General features: G+C 42.2%; 1 protein-coding gene across 1 annotated transcript in view; it reads right to left on the minus strand.

The window, feature by feature from the left end:
- COLEC12 (collectin subfamily member 12) overlaps positions 1–22,436 on the minus strand; it is a 176,708-nt gene that overhangs the window by 32,818 nt on the left and 121,454 nt on the right. The window contains exon 3 of the mRNA XM_079785044.1: positions 5,362–5,484. Coding sequence (XP_079641170.1) covers positions 5,362–5,484 — 123 coding nt within the window. The remainder of the gene's footprint in view (positions 1–5,361; positions 5,485–22,436) is intronic.

The following is a 22,436-nucleotide window of genomic DNA, read 5'->3' on the forward strand; positions in this document are numbered from 1 at the left end:
ATTAAAAACAAAACCTGTTAATTTTCTCTTCGGTGCAGCAAGGAAGTGACTTGCCCTGCGCACAAGCGCTAATGAGCTGGTTCCATGCACTGGGGTGTGTGTCTGTGTTTAAAAACAGGATCTGGGTAGAAAGCTCCTACACACTTTAGAGTTGCAAAGCTGGCAGCTTGCTTCTGCATAAAAATACTATGCTGACGGAGATCCAGAACCAACACTTGCTGTAACAGCACACAGCATTTTCGTTGGTTTTTACTCCCAACTTAGCAGCACAAATTCTAAGAATGACAGAGCCATCCTTCCTTACCCTAGAAACTCTTAGTCTATAGCTGTAGACCTCAGCTGGTAGACTGTTCTCATATGAGGAAAATAAACATGAAACACAGAAGGGTTACTAGCAGTCTGATTTTTTTCATGGGCTCCCCTTTATTGGAGATTGTTTCTTAACAGAGATTTCTTCTTCAGATCATCAGTGCTTTAGGTGTGATAGCTGGAGAGTTGTCCCTCTTCAAGTACCCAAAGCCTAATTCTCTAGGACCGTGGTCGGCAAACTGCGGCTCCCGAGCCACATGCGGCTCTTTGGCCCCTTGAGTGTGGCTCTTCCACAAAATACCACGGCCTGGGCGAGTCTATTTTGAAGAAGTGGCGTTAGAAGAAGTTTAAGTTTAAAAAATTTGGCTCTCAAAAGAAATTTCAATCGTTGTACTGTTGATATTTGGCTCTGTTGACTAATGAGTTTGCTGGCAACTGCTCTAGGATAATCTGACAATAATACCTTTTCTACAAAAGGTTTATGGTATCATCCTTTGGCCTGGGCCGCTAACCTCCTTTACTCTTGTCTTGATTTCACCCATCTTTTAAGGTCCACTCCAAGTCTTGTCACCCCATTGTGCTAAGCCTTCCCTGGTTATTTGATTCCATACCACACCAACTGAATTTTTTTATCTGAATGGCAATAATAACAGCCTCCATTTATTGAGTGCCTGTTCTTTGCAAGATGCATTGCACCATCTCTGCAGTTAAGCCTCACAACTTCTATTTGACAGATGAAGAAATTGAGGCTCAGATATATTCAGTGACTGGCCCAGAGTTACACAGCTTGTAAGTGACTAAGTAACTAGGAGATCTTACTCCACAATCCCTGCTTTCTCTATAAGTCCACATTGCCTCTGATTTAGTATTCCTTTTTCTTTTTCTTTTTTTAAAAAAACATATTTTATTGATTTTTTACAGAGAGGAAGAGAGAGGGATAGAGAGTTAGAAACATCGATCAGCTACTTCCTGCACACCTCCTACTGGGGATGTGCTCGCAACCAAGGTACATGTCCTTGACCGGAATCGAACCTGGGACCTTTCAGCCCGCAGGCCGACGCTCTATCCACTGAGCCAAACCGGTTAGGGCTAGTATTCCTTTTTCAAGAAAAATCCCTGGTGGGCAAAGATTATGTCTTGTTTGTCTTCTCTTTATAGTCATCATCCTCAGATGTCTACTAAGCATCGCTATGTCTGTGACATAGTGTAGACAGTGAGAATACAAGCTCAAGGTCCAGTCTGAGGACAGGGAACAAGAGCAGAGCACAGCTCCTGCCTGGTGCTCACGAGAGTCTACACCAGACTGACTGTGGTGCTGAGGGGAAACCCTCCCCTGGTTGGTACCTGCGACTTCCCAGTAATACCAACTACACTTTCTGGAATGCAATTGAGACATTTCTATTTTGAACACTATTGCAGCTTTCATTACAAAAATACAGAAAATCTGGTTGTAGGGTATTTTCCTAGACTCTAACAACAGCTACAGTGTGTACACTTGTGCACATTTGATGCACATTTTGAAAGTCTACTTTGTCACTGCTACTTGGGCAGCGCTTAGCAGCAAGGTAGACATTCTACGACTAGGAATGTTGAGATAAAGGAGAGCCTTACTGAGAGAGACTCAGATTTCTGTCCTTTTGTTACCTTTCAGATGGATGCCTTCAAGGCAGGACAAATGAGTAGGATTCAGGGAATGTTCTGGAAGAAACATGACCTAAGAACTTAAGAGCTGGCTTCCGCCACAGAAGCTCCATTGACGGGTGACAGAAAGCCCAGGGCAGAGGACCATGCTGTAACCGTCCAAGAACTTGCTTTCTGGAAAGCAGCTGACGAGCCTCATGGTCACAGCCACTGTGCAGACCTGTCTGGGTGACTCAGCAGTCCTCTGACGGGCTCAGCAGATTCTCTAGAAGGAACTTAAGTGACGTCCTAACTGGCAGCTGTGTAAGTGACGTTAAGAAGTAAAGAACGTTTTCAGGAAACCATGGAGTTGTCTTTGCTAACGCTGACAAATAAGGAGTTTCTATTTTCCTTCTTTTCAAATCCTCCTTCAGAGAAATATTGTCTTTCACCGAATATTTTTTCCTTCCTTCCTTCCTTCCTTCCTTCCTTCCTTCCTTCCTTCCTTCCTTCCTTCCTTCCTTCCTTCCTTCCTTCCTTTTCTCTCCCTCCCTCCCTCCCTTCCTTCCTTTCCTTCTTTTTTTTTAATGGAGTTTCTCTAGACTTCAAAGGGAGATGTGTGAAAGGAAAACCGAGTCTTATCTTTCTGCCTTTTACAATGTGGAGTCACCAGCATCTTATCAGCACAAGAAAGAGGATTCACTGTACAAGAGAAAACACATCTGGAAAATATCAACATTCTAGTTCATTACGGCTGTGCTTGGAAACCAAAATCGCATGTTGTTTTATCTTATTTTTGTCAGTAGAGGCCTGGGGGATAAGGGCCTTGAAGAAGGTAAAAGACCCGGCAGATGGTGGTCACTCTGCCTCTACTTCTCTTGCTCCCTCAGTCTCTTCCCCCTTCATCCTGGTCAGACCCCAGCCTCCAGGGCAGGCCAAGCCAATCTCCAGCCTTTCAGGCTTCTAGGTAGGCCTTCAAATTGCCGCAATTCCCTCAGAGCAGACTGGCTTAGAGGTCCTTGGGCATTGACTGATTGCCTTAACAGAAGTCAGCTCTAATCCACAATTCATTCACCGTCCATCCTCTCACTAATTCATCCAGTAAAATGTATTGGGTTCCTATTAAGTTCCATGAGGCCAGGTACTGGTGGGAGATATACTAAATAAAAGATAGTCTCTTTTCTTCATGGAGCTTACAGTTTGGGTGGCAAGACAGACAAGCCCACTGGCCATGATGACACAGTGTGGCAGGGGCTAAAGTAAATAAAAGGTGCCATAGGAACAAACAGGGCACCTAACTCAGCCCTCAGGGGCTTCTCTGGATGTGTGAGACATGAGGGAAAGAAGGAGTCATTTAGGTGGAGAGCAGAGAAAAGGTTTTCCAGGCAAACGGACCAACACACAAAGCAAACCAGAGCTGACAAGGGCTTTCCAATGTTATAATGCAGAAAATATTTGTGCTTTAAAAAGGAAAGAAAAGGGTGGGGGGCAAGGGGGGGATCAGGACACATATGTAATACCTTAATCAATAAAGAAATTAAAAAAAAAAGAAAAAATAAAAGAAAAAAAGAAGAAGAAAACCCTCTCCTTTGGCTCTTCCTGTATAATTCTGAAGGCATAAAGGTCCTAGACTGTATTTCCCTGCAGAAGTAAAAATTGCAAAATATCATATGGTGGTAAACTCTTCAAACCTTTCTCATCTCCCTTTCAAGTAGAAAATGTTTACTTTCATATCACACAGTACTGAGCCCTCAAGATATTCAAAAATGGCTGTTTGATTCCAAGTTCCTCCTTTATCTGGGTTTGCTGGCAAAAGTCATGGAGAAGTGAGTAATGACCGAAATAACCTAGTAAGGAGGACAGTCTGAATTACTCAGGGCATAAAAACCCTCCTGTCCCCCCACTTGGTTCCCTCCTTCACCTTATCCAGCCCTTGCACTTAATCACTTTGTTAATCCTAGGGTAGAGTAACCCATCACAAATGGATACAATGACCTGGTGATTTTCCAAATTGCCATTGCTCAAATTCATCAGTCAACATACTACAGGAAGCACCTAACTTTTCCATGAATGTGTCCCTGGAGGTGGGGACTTTTGACTACACTAAGTATTTTTAACATATTGTACCATATTAATGGCTACATCTGTATAAATGCAGTTATAAAGAAAGAAGGAACAGAGAAATACAGCCACGTATCTATTGGGACTGACTATAGGACAGGTGGTTTAATTACATCACCTTTGCTCATCCCAATCACCTTAAAAGGTGGCATTATAATTTCCGGTTTACATATAAGAAATCGGAAACTCTAAGAGGTTATGAGCATACCCAGGTTACACAGCTTTATGCTTGGCACGACAGTTAGCACTTCATAAACACTCACAATTGTATTACGAATGGAAAAATCAATAATTGATCTAGGACCAAAACCCATTCTCATTCCAATACACTGTTTTCTCAGGAAACCACTAAACACCGGGAGGGAGGTGGGAGGAGTACAAACTGGAGGGAGTTTGCGTTGAATCTTTCTCTTCCTAGGCCAAGTCTGCAGGCCAAGGAAATGAGAGGGAATGTGTGGGATTCTCCACTGTTAACCTGTCGCTCCCGAGGGAAGGCTGAGATGGTAGCTGAGCGAAGGTTTTGAAGATCAGCAGACCCCATACCTGTCTCACGTGTCTTTGACGGGAAGGCTTTCATGGCTGCTTTCTATAAAAGCGTTTATGTACTTCGTGGTTCTGTATCGTGACACCTTCTACCTGTGGTGTCTGGACTGGGTATGGGGTTTGGGAAGGGGAAACCCACTTTGTCTGCAAGTCTGGAGGATTCAGGCAAAAAGCCTCCAGTGACCTGAGATCAGGCACATTGAAAGACTGCCTCACGTCCCATAAAGTGTAATTGAGGGGTGGTGCTGTCTCAGTGTTTAATTTCTACAGGGCAATATTTTTATGGCGCTATATAAACAACAGCGACCACAGTAAATGTGCTGAGGAGAGAAAAGGGGAATTAGTTGGCCAGTCCCTGGGTGAAATAAGTCATATCTCTGGAGATCTTGTGTTTGGCTTCTCCTCTTCAATATAGTTTTCCTGTGTGCTGACTCGGGAGTTTCCACAGGATTCAGAGATAAGATGAAACTGATAGAGGAAGAGGGAGTAGCTGGGAATAGGTAGGAAAAAACAACAAAGAGGAAAAATCTTTATAATTCAGAGAGGGACATCATTATTATTGCTAAAATGAGTCAAAAGGAATTACTACTCTCTCTTTCCAGATCTCACAGCTACAAGAAGCTAAAGACACAAAGGAGGAATTTAGGGTGTTGCTTAGTTTTGCATCTGAGTTGTATTCATGAAATACTTCATACTGGTACACATGGGTTTTTATCATGTTAATGAAGGAAAACTTACTATTTGGAAGAAAAAGGAAAGAATACTTACCTTTATATCCCAGAATGGCCACTGTGATTGTTAGCAAGGCACACAAAATGTATAATAATATGATAGAAAACTTCAGTGCCCAGTTGTTTTTACATTTGGTACATTGTGTTCCTTCCTGAATACCTGTAAGAGAAGTCAAATTTTAATAATAATGACCAAAAACATCACTTAGAAAAGTATCCTTTTGCATTCTGGTTTAAATATTATGATTAAAAATATTTTTTTACATATGCCTTACTACGGGATGAGTGGTATTTTAAAATTAAACATACCTCTTTAGCATTACAAGCACTTTAAATATTACCATGCTGTTATAACTGTATTTATTTATTTTATTTTTAATATATTTTAATGAGTTTTTGTAGAGAGGAAGGGAGAGGGATAGAGAGTTAGAAACATTGATTAGAAACATCGATCAGCTGCCTCCTGCACAACCCCTATTGGGGATGTGCCTGCAACCAAGGTACATGCCCTTGACCGGAACAGAACCTGGGACCCTTTAGTCCGCAGGCCGACGCTCTATCCACTGAGCCAAACCAGTTAGGGCATAACTGTATTTAATATGACTTGAAAATAACACATAACTTTGTCTCATAGAATAGTTATGAACCAAATTCCACTCTGATAATTACAATTATAATTTCAATAAAAATCTCTACATGACAAAAGATTTAAAATACCTAAATACCTATAGCAATTCAAACACAACCAACCAAAAAAAAAAAAAAAGTGATTTGTCTTTTGAAGATGCTTGTTTCAGTGGTACGCTAGAACTAGTTGCTATTAGTTTGCTCTTGCTAAATTTTTAGGAATTTGGGGAGCTGATTGTTAAACTCTTGGTAGCTAGAAATCAGTCTTGGAGGAGGGAGTATTTACACCATGGAAATTGGCAAGCACTACAAATTATGATCCCACCCCTGTTCTTGAACTGGTGTACTATCATGCCACTAGCTCTAAAGGTACTATAGCCTATAGCAGAAAACATAGGTAATTTTAAGATTAAAATGCTCAATATATAACCACTTTTATATTTTACACATATACAGTAAATAGACCCTTATGTAAATTATCACAGTTATTTAAATATGAATTATGAAATAACTAGAAAAAGATCTTTTTGATGAGAAGAGGTCAATTTTGACTGCTCACAGTTCAACTTTTTGAAAAATATTCTAATCTAAGTGAGAAACCATCATCACTTCTGCAAGTGACTCCAGAAACCCAAAACAGGGAACTTTTCCCTCGGATTGATTAGAAACACAGAAGACAAAGACTGTGGACATTTTAATGTGAAAATCACATTGTAAGGAGCACCCGCAGATCCCTTCTTTCCCAGCCTGCTTTCCTCTGCGTCTACTAACAGCGTCCCCCAGGAGCAACAGTACATAAAGGGCTCATCTTCCAAAACTGTGCTCAATAACTTTTGATAGATAGGTCGTGAGGATGAAGCCACAGCCGAAGTTTCTCTCCTTGGGTTTATAATTTTACCCACAGCGCCCTGCTTCAGAGAAAAGAGTTCTTCAGCCGTGTTTAATACAAAATGATGAGAGAAACAGCATAGAGCAATGATTCGAATTTAACTTTTCAGGGTTTAACCAATCCCTCCGTTGTTCTGGGCCAGAGACCCAACAGGAGGGGGCTCAATCTGTCCCATGACTCAGAGCAGTGACTCTCAAACTCGGGTGCATCAGATTCACGTGAGGAGTTCGCTAAAACACAGCATTTCTAATACAGGAGTCTGAGAAGGCACCTGGGAATCTGGACTTCTAACACGTTCCCAGGGGATGCTGGTACTGCCGGTCTGAGGACCATACTTTAGAACAGTGCTTCTCAAATCAAACCGTAAGGTGCTTACAAATCCCGTTGTTCCAAAGCAGGCCTGATTCAGCAGGTCTGAGGTAGGAGGTAAGATTCTACCTAAGATCCAGGTGATGACTGCTTAGAGAAACACACTTTGAGGGGCAAAGGTCTAGTTTAGAAGATGACCATGCTGGATCAACCTTTGGTTAACCGATTCCTTGAAGGTGAAGCTGTACAATCAGACTCATTGTTCAAACAGATCTAGAGTAAATCAGCTTCTGTGCACCACAGTTTTCCCATTTCTTTGACATCTTTTCCTTTCCGTCCTCTTTTAATTGCCACCTGGAGGTCTCAGCACCACCTCTCATGTCCAAAACCAACCTTGGTACTAGCCCTGCCAAACCATATCTCAAACATTCACCCAACTTTCTTATTTCCATCCAATCTAAAAACGACTACTCTCTTATCCCTCCAGGTGCTTAAACTCAAAGACACCCTGAAGTCTTCTCTTTTCCTTAATCTCCAATTCAATCAGTCAGCAGGCCCTGCTAATCTTTCTGTGGGATATTTTTTATCATGATCATCTCATCTACAGCTTACTGATGTTCACTCACTGCTTACATTGTACCAGGCACTTGACACACAGTGTCTTTAATCCATATACTAGGAATAACCCTTCAAGGAGGAGTGGTAGTGAGGGCTGACATGACATTCCATGGACACCACAGCCAGGATTCAAACCTGGGTCTGACTCCAAAAGTCATGACCTCTCCACTACGCGGTGGTGCCTCTCTCTGGTCAGTCTTTCCTCTCCATTTCCACTGCCACCATCCTCGTGTGAGATTCTTCCATCTCAGCGGAGGCTTCCCTTTTCACTCCCGCTGGAATCCAGCCTCACCTGTACTGAAATCCTGCTATCCTCATGACAATGCTGAAAAGAAAACAACAAAAACGTTCAACAGCTTACCCTGCGCTAAAGGATGAATACGCACACACCCATCAGCTCTTGGGCTCTTCATAACCTGGCAGTTTAAAATGAAACAAAGACTCCTCACCTCCAGTTAGAGTGAATATGTTTTTGGAATGGGGAGAGAGAGAAGTACAGGTAGACCCATAAACATACCACAGTTCATGTTCAGAAACAATAAACTTGCTTTGGTGGCCACTGTAAAACCCAGAAGGATAACAGACAGAGGGATGCCACAGGAGTGTGAAAGGCTGGGTGGCAATTTTGTGGTTGACGAGGGTGTTTCATTCCTTTTGGATTTTAGGACCATGGTGGGTTCTTTACACCTCTCCAGGGCTATTTCTTATGTTCTATTAGACGAACCTCGGAAGATTTAATCAGAGCAGAGATTATGGTAGAGAATAAGGTCTGGGACTAGAAGATTGCTTAGAGCCGTGGTCGGCAAACCGCGGCTCACGGGCCACGTGCGGCTCTTTGGCCCCTTGAGTTTTTAGCAAAGGCCAGCTTAGGAGTACCCTAATTAAGTTAATAACAATGTACCTACCTAGATAGTTTAAGTTTAAAAAATTTGGCTCTCAAAAGAAATTTCAATCGTTGTACTGTTGATATTTGGCTCTGTTGACTACTGAGCTTGCTGACCGCTGGCTTGGAGGGCATCTGGTTAAGCGACACTGTGTTACTGATGGGGCAAGTGAGGCCGGTGAGGTAAAGCAGAATCAGAAGCTACTCCCGATGCAGGGGTGCCTTCCCCCCTCCTGGCCGTGTGCGCTAACTCTGTGTTTGCCACTGGACATCGTGTACATGTGGCATTTGTGCACATCCACTCCCGGACAGTTGTCACTGGTTCACATTCTGAACAACAGTCACTTCCTCACAATGTGCATTGCTCTCTGCTGACTGTATCAGCAGCATTTAATCACTATCAGATGGCACCATCTGACCTCGCTTTCCACTTGACACACTTTTTTCTGTCTTGTTTTTTTCTCCCCCCTCCCAGACGTGTATTCTTAATAAGAATTCTGTTTTATCTTTCCCTCTCTGCCCTCCGCTGGGAGGACATAGGAATGCCTACTACAAAGAGACCCTGCTGGCTCACGTAGCTGGGGGACTCCTCCTCCTTGAACCTAGATGGTCACAAAAAAACCTTCAAGAGAGATATCCCCCTGTTAGCAGCCTTTGTAGTGTTTGTTTTCTTAGCATTACTTTCCAGAGACTGGGGGCTCTGTTGCCATTGGCGGGGGTGGGGTAGGCAGGGCAAGGGAACGGATCTGCGGAGGGCCGCGGATAAGATTCTAGTGCGGAAGTGAAGCAGTTTTGCCCCTTACCGCCAAGAGATGGAGCTTTAAAAAAAAACCTGGCCCAAACAGCACATCTGTAATTCAGCAGGCCACAGGCACAATGTGCCTGAAGGTCCCATGCCTTTCCCCTGGTTATCCCTCTGAACTACCTCCCATTGAACTTAATTCTTGGCTCCCATTCTGAATGCATTTTCCCGTGTCCAAGTCTCTATTATACAAAAAAAGTCCGGGGCCAAGTGAAGCCAGAATCGCTCTGGTTAACTCCTTGTGTGTTCTACGGAAGTCCAGAAGAGCTGACAATATGGTCCCCAGTGCCCAAACTCAAAGTCCCCTGTGTGGCCCCGTTTCCAGCCCAGGTTTAGAGTAAGAAGACTGGGGACGGGGGGGGGGGGGGGGGGGGGGGGGAGGTGTACATGGATCAGGGACGGTTAGCTGGTTGGAGGGAATAACTGAAACACTGCAGGAATGACAGTGCAGATGGCCAGAAGAATTCCCCAGCAAGGAGCATTCCTTTCTGCTGTGGTTCTCCATAAAGAGCCCTCCCAAGGGCTGTGGTCCAGGCTCCAATCCAGTCTGTTTTTCCAACATTTTAGGAGAACAAAAGAGTTTCCTTCACCATCGTATTTTTCTGCCATGTACATCACCGAAGGAAGGCTTATCTGTTCAAACAGACACATGCTTGTTAGGTGAAGGCTGGCATCACAGGCAAGTGTGGGGTACTTCTGGGCTGTTTGAATGATCACAAGTGTCTAGAGCTCAGGGATGTTGCCATAAAGATCATGTTACCAAAGATAATCTTCAGTCAGCTGGTAGACTACAAAACCCAGAAAACCACACGTTTTGATCTGAGATTTGCCGTGACCTTTTCATGTGGTTTTTTCGTAGTTATTAATCTACGGCCTGGTGGCATGTATTCCCATAAACCCAGGAGAATGATTTGGCTATAACAGTAAAGCTGATGATTCAAATACATTTCCATAATTAGAATGCCCTCAAAAGCAACGAAACGTTAAGAGTTAACATCCTGGTTAGTTATTTGGATGTTACACAATAGCACTCTAGAACAAAGTTAAACACAGAAAACACTTTATTAAGTTTTTCCTTATGTTAAAGGCCATTTACTAAATGATGAGATATGGATTTAGTTAGTTTAAAATTTTTTTTTATTAATGAGTAATTTAGATCCCCAAATACAAATCCCAGCCCTTATTATGCCAAGTTTCCCAAACAATGTGGAGAATCATAAAAGCAAAAGCAGGACAAGAATTGTTAATGAAATAGCTTTCTGTGCAAAATAAACAAAGCCTCACAGCATCTCTGTATTCAGAGAGACGTGCTCAAATCAGAAAAAAATTATTTAGAAGAGAGTTTGATGAGTTTGAAATCTTCAGCATTCATTCTGAGCTTATATTAATATGGTGCACATGTACTAAGGATACAGTTGATGGTTTTTTTTTGTTTGGTTTTAATGTTTAAAAAAATGTGTATTACTTGTTTAACATTTATAATTCGTACCCTCCCTACTCAAAAGGAATTGTAGGCAAAAGCCAGATGTAATGATGCCACTCAGAACTAAGAGTGTCTGCCAGTACACATACCGCCTCAGAAGAACGCCATTATTTTCTCCTCGTGGTTTTTATAATAATGAATCCTTTATTGTATGAACTGTACACAAATGCTTTCAATTCTGAGGAAAGAAATCTTGCTCATTGGGGAGCTGAACCATCACATCGCTCACATTTGTCTCTCCTCGCTGGCCCCTTCCTCTCGGCTCTCTTCCTGTTCGTGTTATTCTGTGGGCACAGAGAACTCTCAACAAGCCTGATGATGCTCTGACCACTTCATTATCTGGCACTGCCAAACAATGTCCTTCTATGATTAGGCACTGAACCTTTCAATTAAAAGGACTCATGACCCTTCAGCTCCAGCGTGGGCCATCAGAGCCTGCTGTATAATTGAGTGGGACACTTGTACTTCACAGGTATTTGGAGGAAGGCCAATAGACATTTGGCTAGTGGGTTAGAGTTTCCGATTACTGCAAATGCAAAGAGGAATTGCTGAGAAAAACTGCCATTAACTAAGGACCTGATATGTGTAAGGCACCCTCTCCTGGTTACTTACAATTCCTTTAATAATCCTGCAAAGTAGGAACTGGCCCTAATTTTATAGATTTTAGGAAAGTGATGGTCAAAGAGATTGAGTACACAAGCCAGTGAGTGGCTGGGTTGGGAGTTGGACCCAGATTTATCACACGTTGCTTCTCCACGCTTATTGACTTCCAGAAATGGAAAGCAGAACAAAGCAAGATTAAGGATGCCTAACAAGATAAGCCATAGACAGCTGACAGGTTAGACTTGTAGGAGTGTTCTGTCAAAATAAAGGGGTGCAGAAACATTATTTCAAATGTTGACAGAAAAGAACAATAAAACTCAGTTCCTAGTAAGTTAACTATTACTACAGGCTGTAATTTCTCTCTTACTATTCTACAATGACATATTTGAGCAGCAAGTTAATTCCATCCTAATAAATACTCACTATCTCTGTGAGAGGTCAGGACTGGCTTGGAGATTTGGCTGGTAAGGTCTTTGAGCCCCTCAGAGAAATCATCCCCCCTTGGGGATGGAATTTTTGGAATGGGATAGGCTGGGGAAAGAAGGTAGCTTTACTAGTATAATGTCAAGGCAACTATGGGACATACAGGGGCCTTGCTCACTGTAAGCTTGAAACCAAAACCAGCTGGTTGTCCCTACTGAGTTTTCTTCTGAAGTTCTAGTGAACCGAAATAGGAGCCTAAGAAGCCAGTCTCTAATGGTTCCTTCATCAGGGGACCCAAACACTTGCTAGTGCTTCAAGTCTGCGGGAGTTGGGTGAGATAAGTGAGTGGAAAGGAAGAACATGAAAGAAGGACTGATTAAATGGTAATAAATATTTAATTTATTTCTACCCTCTTTACCCCCCTTTTTGCATTGGAATACATTGGCAAACCAATTCTTTTTACAAATTATCAGCATGACCCATGGTTCAGAAATCCACAGTAATTCTTTACTGCCATAGTAACAGCTCTCAGTGGCTCAAAGTAGATTCTGAGATGCTCAACAGCTAGCATCCTCTGACCATGCAGGTACTTGGAACCTCAGGACCAGGAGGAGTATCAACTGTCATCTCTGCCAACACCCATCTTCCCAGTGAGGAAACTGTAGCCCAATGAACTCTATCATCCACCCACTCACACATGGGCCAGCCCCCATTTTGCTGGATTTCCCACCAGAGTTATTTAGACCCCAAACATTGCCCATTTCACTATGCTTCTTTTTTTATTTTTTTTTAATATTTTTTTATTGAGTTCAGAGAGGAAGGGAGAGGGAGAGAGAGATAGAAACATCAATGATGAGAGAGAATCATTGATCAGTTGCCTCCTGTACGCCCCCATTGGGGATTGAGCCTGCAACCCAGGCATGTGCCCTTGTAGCTGGAATCAAACCTGGGGCCCTACAGTCCACAGGCCAACGCTCTATCTACTGAGCCAAACCAGCTAGGGGACTATGCTTCTTTCTTGCTATATCCCATTTATTCATTTATGTAAAAATTAAGTATGGAGAACCTACTATGTACCAGGCACTGGGTGCAATGGTGAACAAAACAGATAAAAATATCTGCCCTTATGGAACATATACTCCCGAGGGAAGATATTTTAATATGTTAGAAGGTGATAAATGCTATAGAGAAAAATAAAGCAAGGAATGGGGAAAGGGCATATGGGAGAGATTGGTGGCATTTTAAATGGGGTGGTCTGAAGTGTTTTAAAAGGAATTGCTAGATCATATGGGAGTCCTAGTCTTAATTTTTTGAGGAAGCTCCATACTGTTTTCCACAGTAGCTACATCACTTTACATTCCCAACAACAGTGCACAAGGGTTCCTTTTTATCCACATCCTTGCCAACACTTCATATCTCTTATATTTTGTATGTATCATTCAAAGAATGAATGGATAAAGAAAATGCCACACACACACACATAATGGAATACTCTTCAGCCATAAAAAAAGATTAACACTTGTAACAACATAGATGGATCTTGAGGGTGTTATGCTAAGTGAAATAAGTCAGACAGAAAAGGACAAAAACTTCATGATTTCACTCAGACGTAAAATATAAAACAAAAACATAAAATATTAATCCAGTCAACATGATGGTGGAGTAGGTAAATACGGTACTCACATCCTTCCACAACCACATAAAAAAACACACAACTAAAATATAGAACAACCATCATTCAGAACTGCCTGAAATTTGGTTGGACAAAAATCCTACAACTAAGGATATATTGTAGCAATCAAAGCTCAACTACAATAGGAGGGTGTGCATAGCCCACATGGGGGGAAAAGAGAGCACCTGGAGTGCTCAGCTCAGGTGAATGAGGAGGCTGTGCCACTGGACCCTACAGGACACCTACAATATTAGGCCTGGGAGACCTAGCAGCTCTGCCTAATACATAGAAACAAACACAGGGAAGCTGCCAAAATGAGGAGACAAAGAAATGTCCCAAATTAAAGTACAGAACGAAACTCTATAAAAATAACTAAACAAAATGGAGACAAGCAATCTACTAGATGCAGAGTTCAAAACACTGATTACAAGAATGCTTAATTAACTTAGGGCAGTGATGGCGAACCTATGACACGCGTGTCAGCACTGACATGGGTAGCCATTTCTGATGACACGCGGCTGCTAAGGCGGCCGCATGCGGAGGATGAAACATTTGCGAAATAATGTTTTCTCCTCAAAGTGACACACTACCCGAGTTATGCTCAGTTTTTTGGCGAAGTTTGACACACCAAGCTCAAAAGGTTGCCCATCACTGACTTAGGGGAAGAGTAGATAAACTTAGAGAGACCTTCAACAGCATAGAAAAGGACATAGAAACCATAAAATAGAACCAGTCAGAAACGAAGGATACACTAACTGAAATGAAGAATAATTTATAGGGAGCTAAGAGTAGAGTAGATGAAGCTGAGAATCAAAACCATGATTTGGAATATAAGGAAGCAAAAACACCCAATCAAAATAGAAAGAAGAAAGAAGAATCCCCCCCCCCCCCCCAAATAAGGATAGTATAAGGAGCGTCTGGGATAACTTAAAGTGTACCAATATTCGCATCATGGGAGTGCTGGAAGGAGAAGAGAGAACACAAGAAATTGAAAACCTACTTAAAAAAGTAAGTGGAAAACTTCTCTAACCTGGTGAAGGAAATAGACACATAAGTCCAGGAATTGCAAAGTCCCAAACAAGATGAATCCAAAGAGATCCACACCAAGACACATCATAATTAAAATGCCAAAGGTTAAAGACAAAGAGAGAATCTTAAAAGCAGCAAGAGAAAAGCAGTTAGTTCCTACAAGGGAGATAACATAAGGCTGACAGCTGATTTTTCAACAAAAACTTTGTAGGCCAGAAAGGATTGGCAAAAAAAATATTCCAAGTGATGAAAAGCAAGGACCTACAACCAAGACTACTTTATGCAGCAAGGCTATCATTTAAAATTTAAGGAGAAATAAAGAGCTTCCCAGACAAGTAAAAGCTAAAGAAGTTCATCACCACTAAACCAGTATTACATGAAATTTTAAAGGGTCTGCTTTAAGAAGAACAAGAAGATAAAAAATAAGAACAATAAAATGGCAATAAATATATATTGATCAACAATTGAATCTTAAAAAATGAATCAATGAACAAGTAGAACAGGAAGACTCATAGATACATTTTGATGATTGCCAGATAGGAGGGGTGTTGAGTGAAAAAGGTGAAGGGATTAAGAAGTATAAATTGGTAGTAACAGAATACTCATGGGGATATAAAGTGCAATATAGGGAATATAGTCAATAATATTCTATAACTATGGTTTCAGATAGGTATGAGATTTATTGGGATGATCACTTAGTAAGTTATATAAGATCTAATAACTAGGGGTATGTTATAATTAATATAATATAATATAATACAATATCAATTGTAATTGAAAAATAAAAAATGATTTAAAAAAATATGAACAAAACAAAAGAAGAAAAAACTCATAGAAACAGACAACAGAATGGAGGTTACCCAAGAGGAAGTAGATGAGAGACAATGAAATGGGTCAAATATATGGTAATGGATGGACACTAGACTTTGAGTGGTGATCCACAATAGAGTATACAAATATCAAAGAATGTTGTAACCTTCAATTTATATAATGTTATTAGCCAATGTTACTTGAATAAAAACCAACCAAAAAAACTTACAAATTCTCCCCTCAATGAATCTATTGGCCTCATCCCAAATCTAGCTGGTCCTGAGTGCCTTCAGCACCTATGTGGTTGGCATTGCATAGATCTTTGCTTAGTTGTATGTTTTCAGATCATTTAAATGCCACCTTCACGGCTATTACCTCTTATAGGTCTGGGAATTTTGTGTTTTTTTTTTTCAGTATTGCTTTTGCATTTCTCTAAACAAACCAGCACTCTCTAATACTCTGCATGTCGTGCAGTTTAGCAAATCCCTGACTGAAGCCACAGATCCTTGCAGTGGGGAAAGTAGGCTCTGTCATTCCCTCAGTGAATCTCCCTCATGGAAATTGTAAGCAGTGAGCATCCCCCACCTCTCAGGTGCAGGGATTTCACACCTTCTCTTACACTTTGTGTCCAGCTTTCTAGGTGACAAGTGCCGTATGGACCTTGCTATCCTGCAGGTCAGGGTGTGGATGTCCTAGAGAGACATTCAGCTCAGTGGCCTGGCAGTCAAAACGCAGACACTGGGAACACCTTCCTCCCAAACAACCAAGAACCTGGGCCAAAAAGGAAGAGTGTTCACTGCAGGAGGCGGGGAGTGCCGTGGGATTTGCTAATGAAAGGAATGCAAAGCTGTCCTTTAGACCCAGACTGAACCAAACCCCAAGATCTAAAGCAGCACAGCAGCGTTCTACATTTTGTGTCCCTCAGCACTCATAAAGCTAAATCTGTTAGGGCAAAGATGAGAAAAGCAAACCCACAATCCAACATTTGCCTTGAGTGTTCTTGCTTTCAAAAGTATCATTTGGGGGCAGCTAATATGATGGTGGGAACCCTACTGAGCTGAGCAGGGTGGGCAAGTCTCAGTTAATGATAGTGTATTTGTTTATCACTCAAACAGTTGTCAGGGCATGTAGAAATTATGCTGAGGAGCAGGTGTTAGCAAAATAGACTAAATCCACTATCTCTCACATACCTACATACTTGATTTTTAAAAATCAACAGAACTAGTGGTTTCATGAGAAAAAGCGGGGGGGGGGCTCAATGGAAATGAAAATACCAATCAGCCCAACAGACATTCCTCATTCCTTTATAAGTATGTGTTTTTACTCCCATCACGTGAAGGCTACAGGTGAGGACACTTAAATTAAGGGAAAAGTGATCCAAGATCGAGTGGCGGATTTTACTCTTGGTGTTTTATAAAGGAATTATCTATTCTGCACTGAATGTAGTCTCAGATCTGAATCTTGATAAGAAATGAGTCACTTGACTGGAAGTGTTCCAAATGAGGAAAAGTTGGCGAATAAATAGAAAGGGAAATGGATTGAATCTATTTTACAGCCCAGTGGTGAGCGTGTGGCCTCCAGATTCAGTGAAGAGCAGCCCATTCATGAGCTTGTTACTCATACTTGTTATTAAAACTGGAAAAAGGACAGAGAGAAATCACTTCATGCAGCAGAGAGCTATGATTATAGAAGTTAAAAAAAATGATACAGGAAAATAAAAATGGAAAACTACTACACAAAAAAGTCAGAAAGCATGCAATGAATTATAACGGAATGTGAAGTAAATGAGAAAATGCTTGCATATTAAATCCTCCATGCCTTTGTAAAGTTCATAAATGACAGAGTTAAATTTAGAAAACTGCTTAAAACTGAGATAACTAGATAAAGAAATGGGTAAGTGCACATATTTGTATACACACATGCACAGTGACTTTCTTCAGACAGTAGAGATCTTTTAAAAAAAAAAGGATTTCTAAGTCAAAAATCCAATCCCCAATTTGCCATGATTCCTCAGGGTGTTCTGGAGCCAGCTTCCACTGACTGGTGAGAGCCAATTGTTTCTATGTCTTCACAGCTCCAAGTTCAGTGACTTTACCAATCTGGCCCAACGGAACCGAGACCATTTAAACAAATCAAACAACTGCTCTGTCAGATGGAGGAATCACTTGAGAAGGTCAGGATCGCTGGACGTGGTGGAGACTATACAGACCTTTGCTCCTTCTCTTCCTTATCGAGATTATAGAGATCCCATATGCCTTCTTATTAGTGATATTTGTGTGAATTCAAAACTTTCACGGAAGCTTAATAAATTTCAAATTCATAATCTCTGTGGGGTGAGGTAATCTTAGCTTCCCAGTGAAGCTGACAATGTTTAGGGTTTAATTCACATCTGTCTGTTAACTTCATAACATGGGTACAGGTTTGACTTAACTCTGGCCAACCACCTGGAAAGTGAATTTCCTTCTCATGTGGAGGCAACTTACACAAGGACTGGCCTGGTCTGCCATTCACCTGAAGGTACCATGGCAAAGGTGAGAGGCGGGGCGCAGGTGAATTGGCCTAAAGAAAGGAAGTCATGATGGACACATTTGGCTTCAGATGGAGAAATCACCATAGAGGAAGGGATAGCGAATGACACCCCTCAGTCTGGAAGACATTCTCTTCGCCTCCTAAAATCATGCAGGAATTAAAACCCAACCTGCTAGGCGGAAAAAATCCAAGAGTCCAAAGGAGCAAGAAACCTCAGTATGTTTAGGAGATGCACAGATGTCTGTGACAGCTACAATCAGACCCAGAGACAGACTCAGCACGTTGGAAACACACCAGCTGAACGGCCACTAGTGGAGGCAGAATGCCTTCTGAACTTCACCTTTCATAGCACAGAACTGCCACATCAGCTCTGGCCTGTTATCCAGTGGAGATCAGAGATGCAGAATCTCCATATACACAACTTCACCCAATATGAAATTCTTAGGGGAACACCACTCAATTGTACTTCGTGCTCAGAAAAATGAATTTTGTTTCCCAAATGGCCAAACAGCTCCTAATTAGGGCTATAAACTGGTTAAAGAGGCTGAAAGAAGAGGCTTAGGACAAGTCCTTAACAGCGCTGTCCAATCCACACCTAGCTCAGGGTTTTCTACTGCCCTCGTGTGGGTGGAATTTAGAATTAGTATCACAATCACCCTAATGGCAGTCACTCATATATTTTACTTCTGATTTGCGGTATGTATTTGTTTACATTAATTCCTAGTATATTGTATATAATTTAGAATAAACTGTGAGTTCATTGCTTATTATTCTTTAAAATATCCTATGGTCCCTTCCCAGTTAAGAAGTAATTGTCTTGACTGGCCACTCACTACACAATGGGGTGCCAGCCAATCTTGGTTGGCTCCGCAGACCAAGGACAAACACCCCTTCTAGAACGGGGCCTGAGGAGGGCTCTTCCTTCCTGGGACAGTGAAACTTCCCAATCCTACTGCTGGGAAGCCACTGGAAGCTCAGGTCCTACTGGTGACAGACCAGCAGTCCCATTGCCTCCCCCTCCTCCCATTACGCTTGCACCGAAGAGGAACTGAAAAAGGAGGATTCAGTGATTCACAAAACGCCCGTTCCTAAATGAGGAATAAAATGAGCTCTGGACTTTATAGCTCGTTACTATGCAATGTTCCTTCCTGCCAGAAAGCAGTTGTGTTACAGCGGCAACGCTAGTAAAGACAACCAGCCACCTGTCAATACAACCTACTGTTGCCCTGGAACAATCTGTCACTTTATACAGCACTTAGGGGAAACAACACCTAATAAACAACACCTAGTAAAGCAAAGGAACATACACGACAGTAAAAGGAAAAATCCTACTTACAACTGTGGTTATGACAGTGCTTATAAAATTAGAAGCACTAATTTATTAGGGCATGCACAGCCCCAAATGACCATGCGATTATATATTTACTAAATGTTATCTATAGGACTATTGCATACAAGTAGCTCTTCTTGGCTTTGAGCTTGGTGGGGAGATCCGGCTGGTTCCACTCCTGCTTACTTCCCAGACAGACGTCACAACTGGGCACAAATCATCTAGAAGCAATGTTTATGTGAGTGGAGCTGGAAAAGGAGGGATCTGGGTGGGCCCTGGGGCTCAGGGAGGGCTCCTTCTTTCAAAGGCTTCTGCTGTACAGGCCAGGGTAGGATGGAGAGGACCACAGGGTAGGGAATAGAAATAATAAAAAAATTTTGAGGAAAAGAGCAAAGATTTGTGATTATCTAGAAAGAATAGGAGAAAGGGGAGAGCTGTGGCAACAGGGAAAAGACAATAAACACTAGGCCTCATGCATAGACTATGGAAGGGTCCTACCATTGAGTCATTTGTGTCCTAACAAGCTGGGGGGTTCGAGGAGTGTCTGTGCTTTGCTCCCTGGGATGGGGATTATTCCTGTTAGTATTAAAGAGCAGGTTTGAGAGAGGAAAGGGAAAGTAAATTGGAGCACAAAGGGCATATAAAATTACTTGGACACCTAGGGCAACTACGGCTCCACCCCTCTGTCAGACACCCAGCCTCTTGGTGGGGCGGGTGGGGCGGGGGTTGCGGGGAAGGAGGGCACTTTGTCTGAACAATGAAAGAACTTTTCTTTTGTCGATGTATTTCAGAGTTCTTTCCCAATCTCAACTCCCTTCCCTCTACCTGCCCTCATGAAACAAAAATAGGTAATAAATTGAAGATACCAAACTGACTCTGTTTATTTTTACTGCACGGTCTCATTTCTATTAAGTGCCAGGATTCAGAAGTCCCTGAGCCACAGACTATTCAAACCCTTAAATTGGTGCAGAAGCAGGTGCAAAATAGTTTCCTACCAATATTATTTTGTAGGGTGCACCGGAAAGTGCTATTTACTGACGCTGGGTGATACAGTCCCACAATGTTGGGCAGTTAAGCCCAGCCAATGTAGCTCAGTGGTTGAGCATGGACCTATGAACCAAGAGGTTAGGGTTCCATTCCTAGTCAGGCACATGCCTGAGTTTCAGTCTCGATCCCCAGTGTGGGGTGTGCAGGAGGCAGGTGATCAATGATTCTCATCATTGATGCTTCTATTTCTTTCTCCTTCACCCTTCCTCTTTGAATTCAATAATATATATAAAGAGTATACTGTACCTCAAACTATTTTCTGCCACGGGGACATGTAATGTTGTGACACAGGAAGTGTATTAATGCCTCATTAATAGGGGATCCATTTTTTAGTCTCATCTTCTAGAAGGAAAAGGCTTTGGCAAAAGAGGTTAAACCTCCTCCCATCTTTAAAGGAAACAAGAGTTTACTGCTCTGTAGAAAAAGAGAATGAATCCCTCTGGGAGACTGGTATTGTTAAATTAATTAATCAAGGAGGCCATTAGACTCAGGTGGCTCTAATGCCTTGGAGGCCTATATAAGCAACCCAAAACCTAAGCCTGTAAATGCTTCAAAGTTACGAAATCGAAACTTAAGGACAACCCATTAGAAACAGCCAACTAGGCTTTAAAATAGCCAATCAATCATTCCTTTCTTTGCTCCCACCCTTTCTCTATGGAAGTCTTTCCCTGGGCTCCTGCTGGTGGAGTGTTCCTAACCACTTCCTGTTTACCGCTGCCAGATTGGGATAGATTTTTGTTCAAAATAAACTCATAATTCTTAATATGCCTCAGTTTATTTTTAACAGTAGATTCAAGTTAGAGAGGAGCACAGACGATGGCTCTCCTGTGACCAGGAAGCAAAACTGAAGTGTTGGCCGTGGTGGTCGGACAGGAACACAGACTGAATCAATAGCGTGGACAATTTTCTCTTTTAAAATATCCACCTTGATGACAAACACGATTTTCTATGCAACTGAAGAACAAATGAACAGATTTTTGTTTCATAATTATGTTGCTGATCTTAGCTACTTATCAGATATAAGCTGGTGACACGTTTCCCCCTCCACAGTGATAAACAAGGGGCATGTTGATGCTTCTGACTCTGTCCTGAGAAGCAGGCATCTCCAGGGAGACTAGACAGCGGGGGAAAGGGCAGTGTGGACATATGGCAACGGATTCAGACAAGACCAGAACTATGTCCTCAGCCACACTGATGAAGGGTTTTCACCAGTTCCTTAGTGAGGAGGAACTGGAACCTGATATCAAAACCCACCGTATGTCCTTTATAGTTTATTGTATATAATTATGTACCATAAACTGTGCAGGGTTTGCATTCCAGGGCGTGGGATCAGTCATTCTCGACAAATCCTTCTGTTGATTTCTCTAAGTCCCAGCTAAGAACCCCTGAGGGCTTCGCTGAACTGGGTGGAAGTGACTTCTGTGGTAGAGCTCTGGTGCCCGGGGAAGCAGTGCCCCCACCGAGTTCCACCTGGTGTGCCTCAGGGTACATCTGCAGGGGAGCATCAACCAACAGATGCACCGGGTGCCCCCCCTGCCTCCAGGACCAGAGGATGCCAGTATGTGCCAGCTTGACTTTAAGGAACATGTGTTTCTATCATTGTACTGCTGAGAGGTCACTACACTTCCCCGTTAAGTTCTTTTCTTCTTCCCCCTCCTGAGCTTGGACCCCGTCTTGCATGTGGGGCCTGTTCCATGAAGGATCCAAGGGGATTGGGAGTGGGGAGGGTAGGGGCGGCCAAATACCTGCAGCCCAGGTTGTTGTTTTAAACCACTTGGCTCATGTGCAGGTCTGTAAAGCGTTGCTAGAATTGGAGGTGCTTCAAAGGCAATGAGGAGCATATGAGAATAAATGATCTAATACAGCGGGTGAATTCTTGGTGATTGAGATACTGAGCAAGGAGGCAAAACAGACCTGGAGTGATAGTGCACCTTGATGTACTCAAAAATACATCCTACACATTCTAAAAGACCGTAATTTGTATTTCTATCTTGGGCACACCATAAGTAATATTTGTCAGATATAAATAATACAGATTCTTAATAGTAGGAAAGTAAA

Source organism: Cnephaeus nilssonii (assembly GCF_951640355.1).
Source record: "Cnephaeus nilssonii genome assembly, chromosome: 11".
Lineage (NCBI taxonomy): Eukaryota > Metazoa > Chordata > Mammalia > Chiroptera > Vespertilionidae > Cnephaeus > Cnephaeus nilssonii.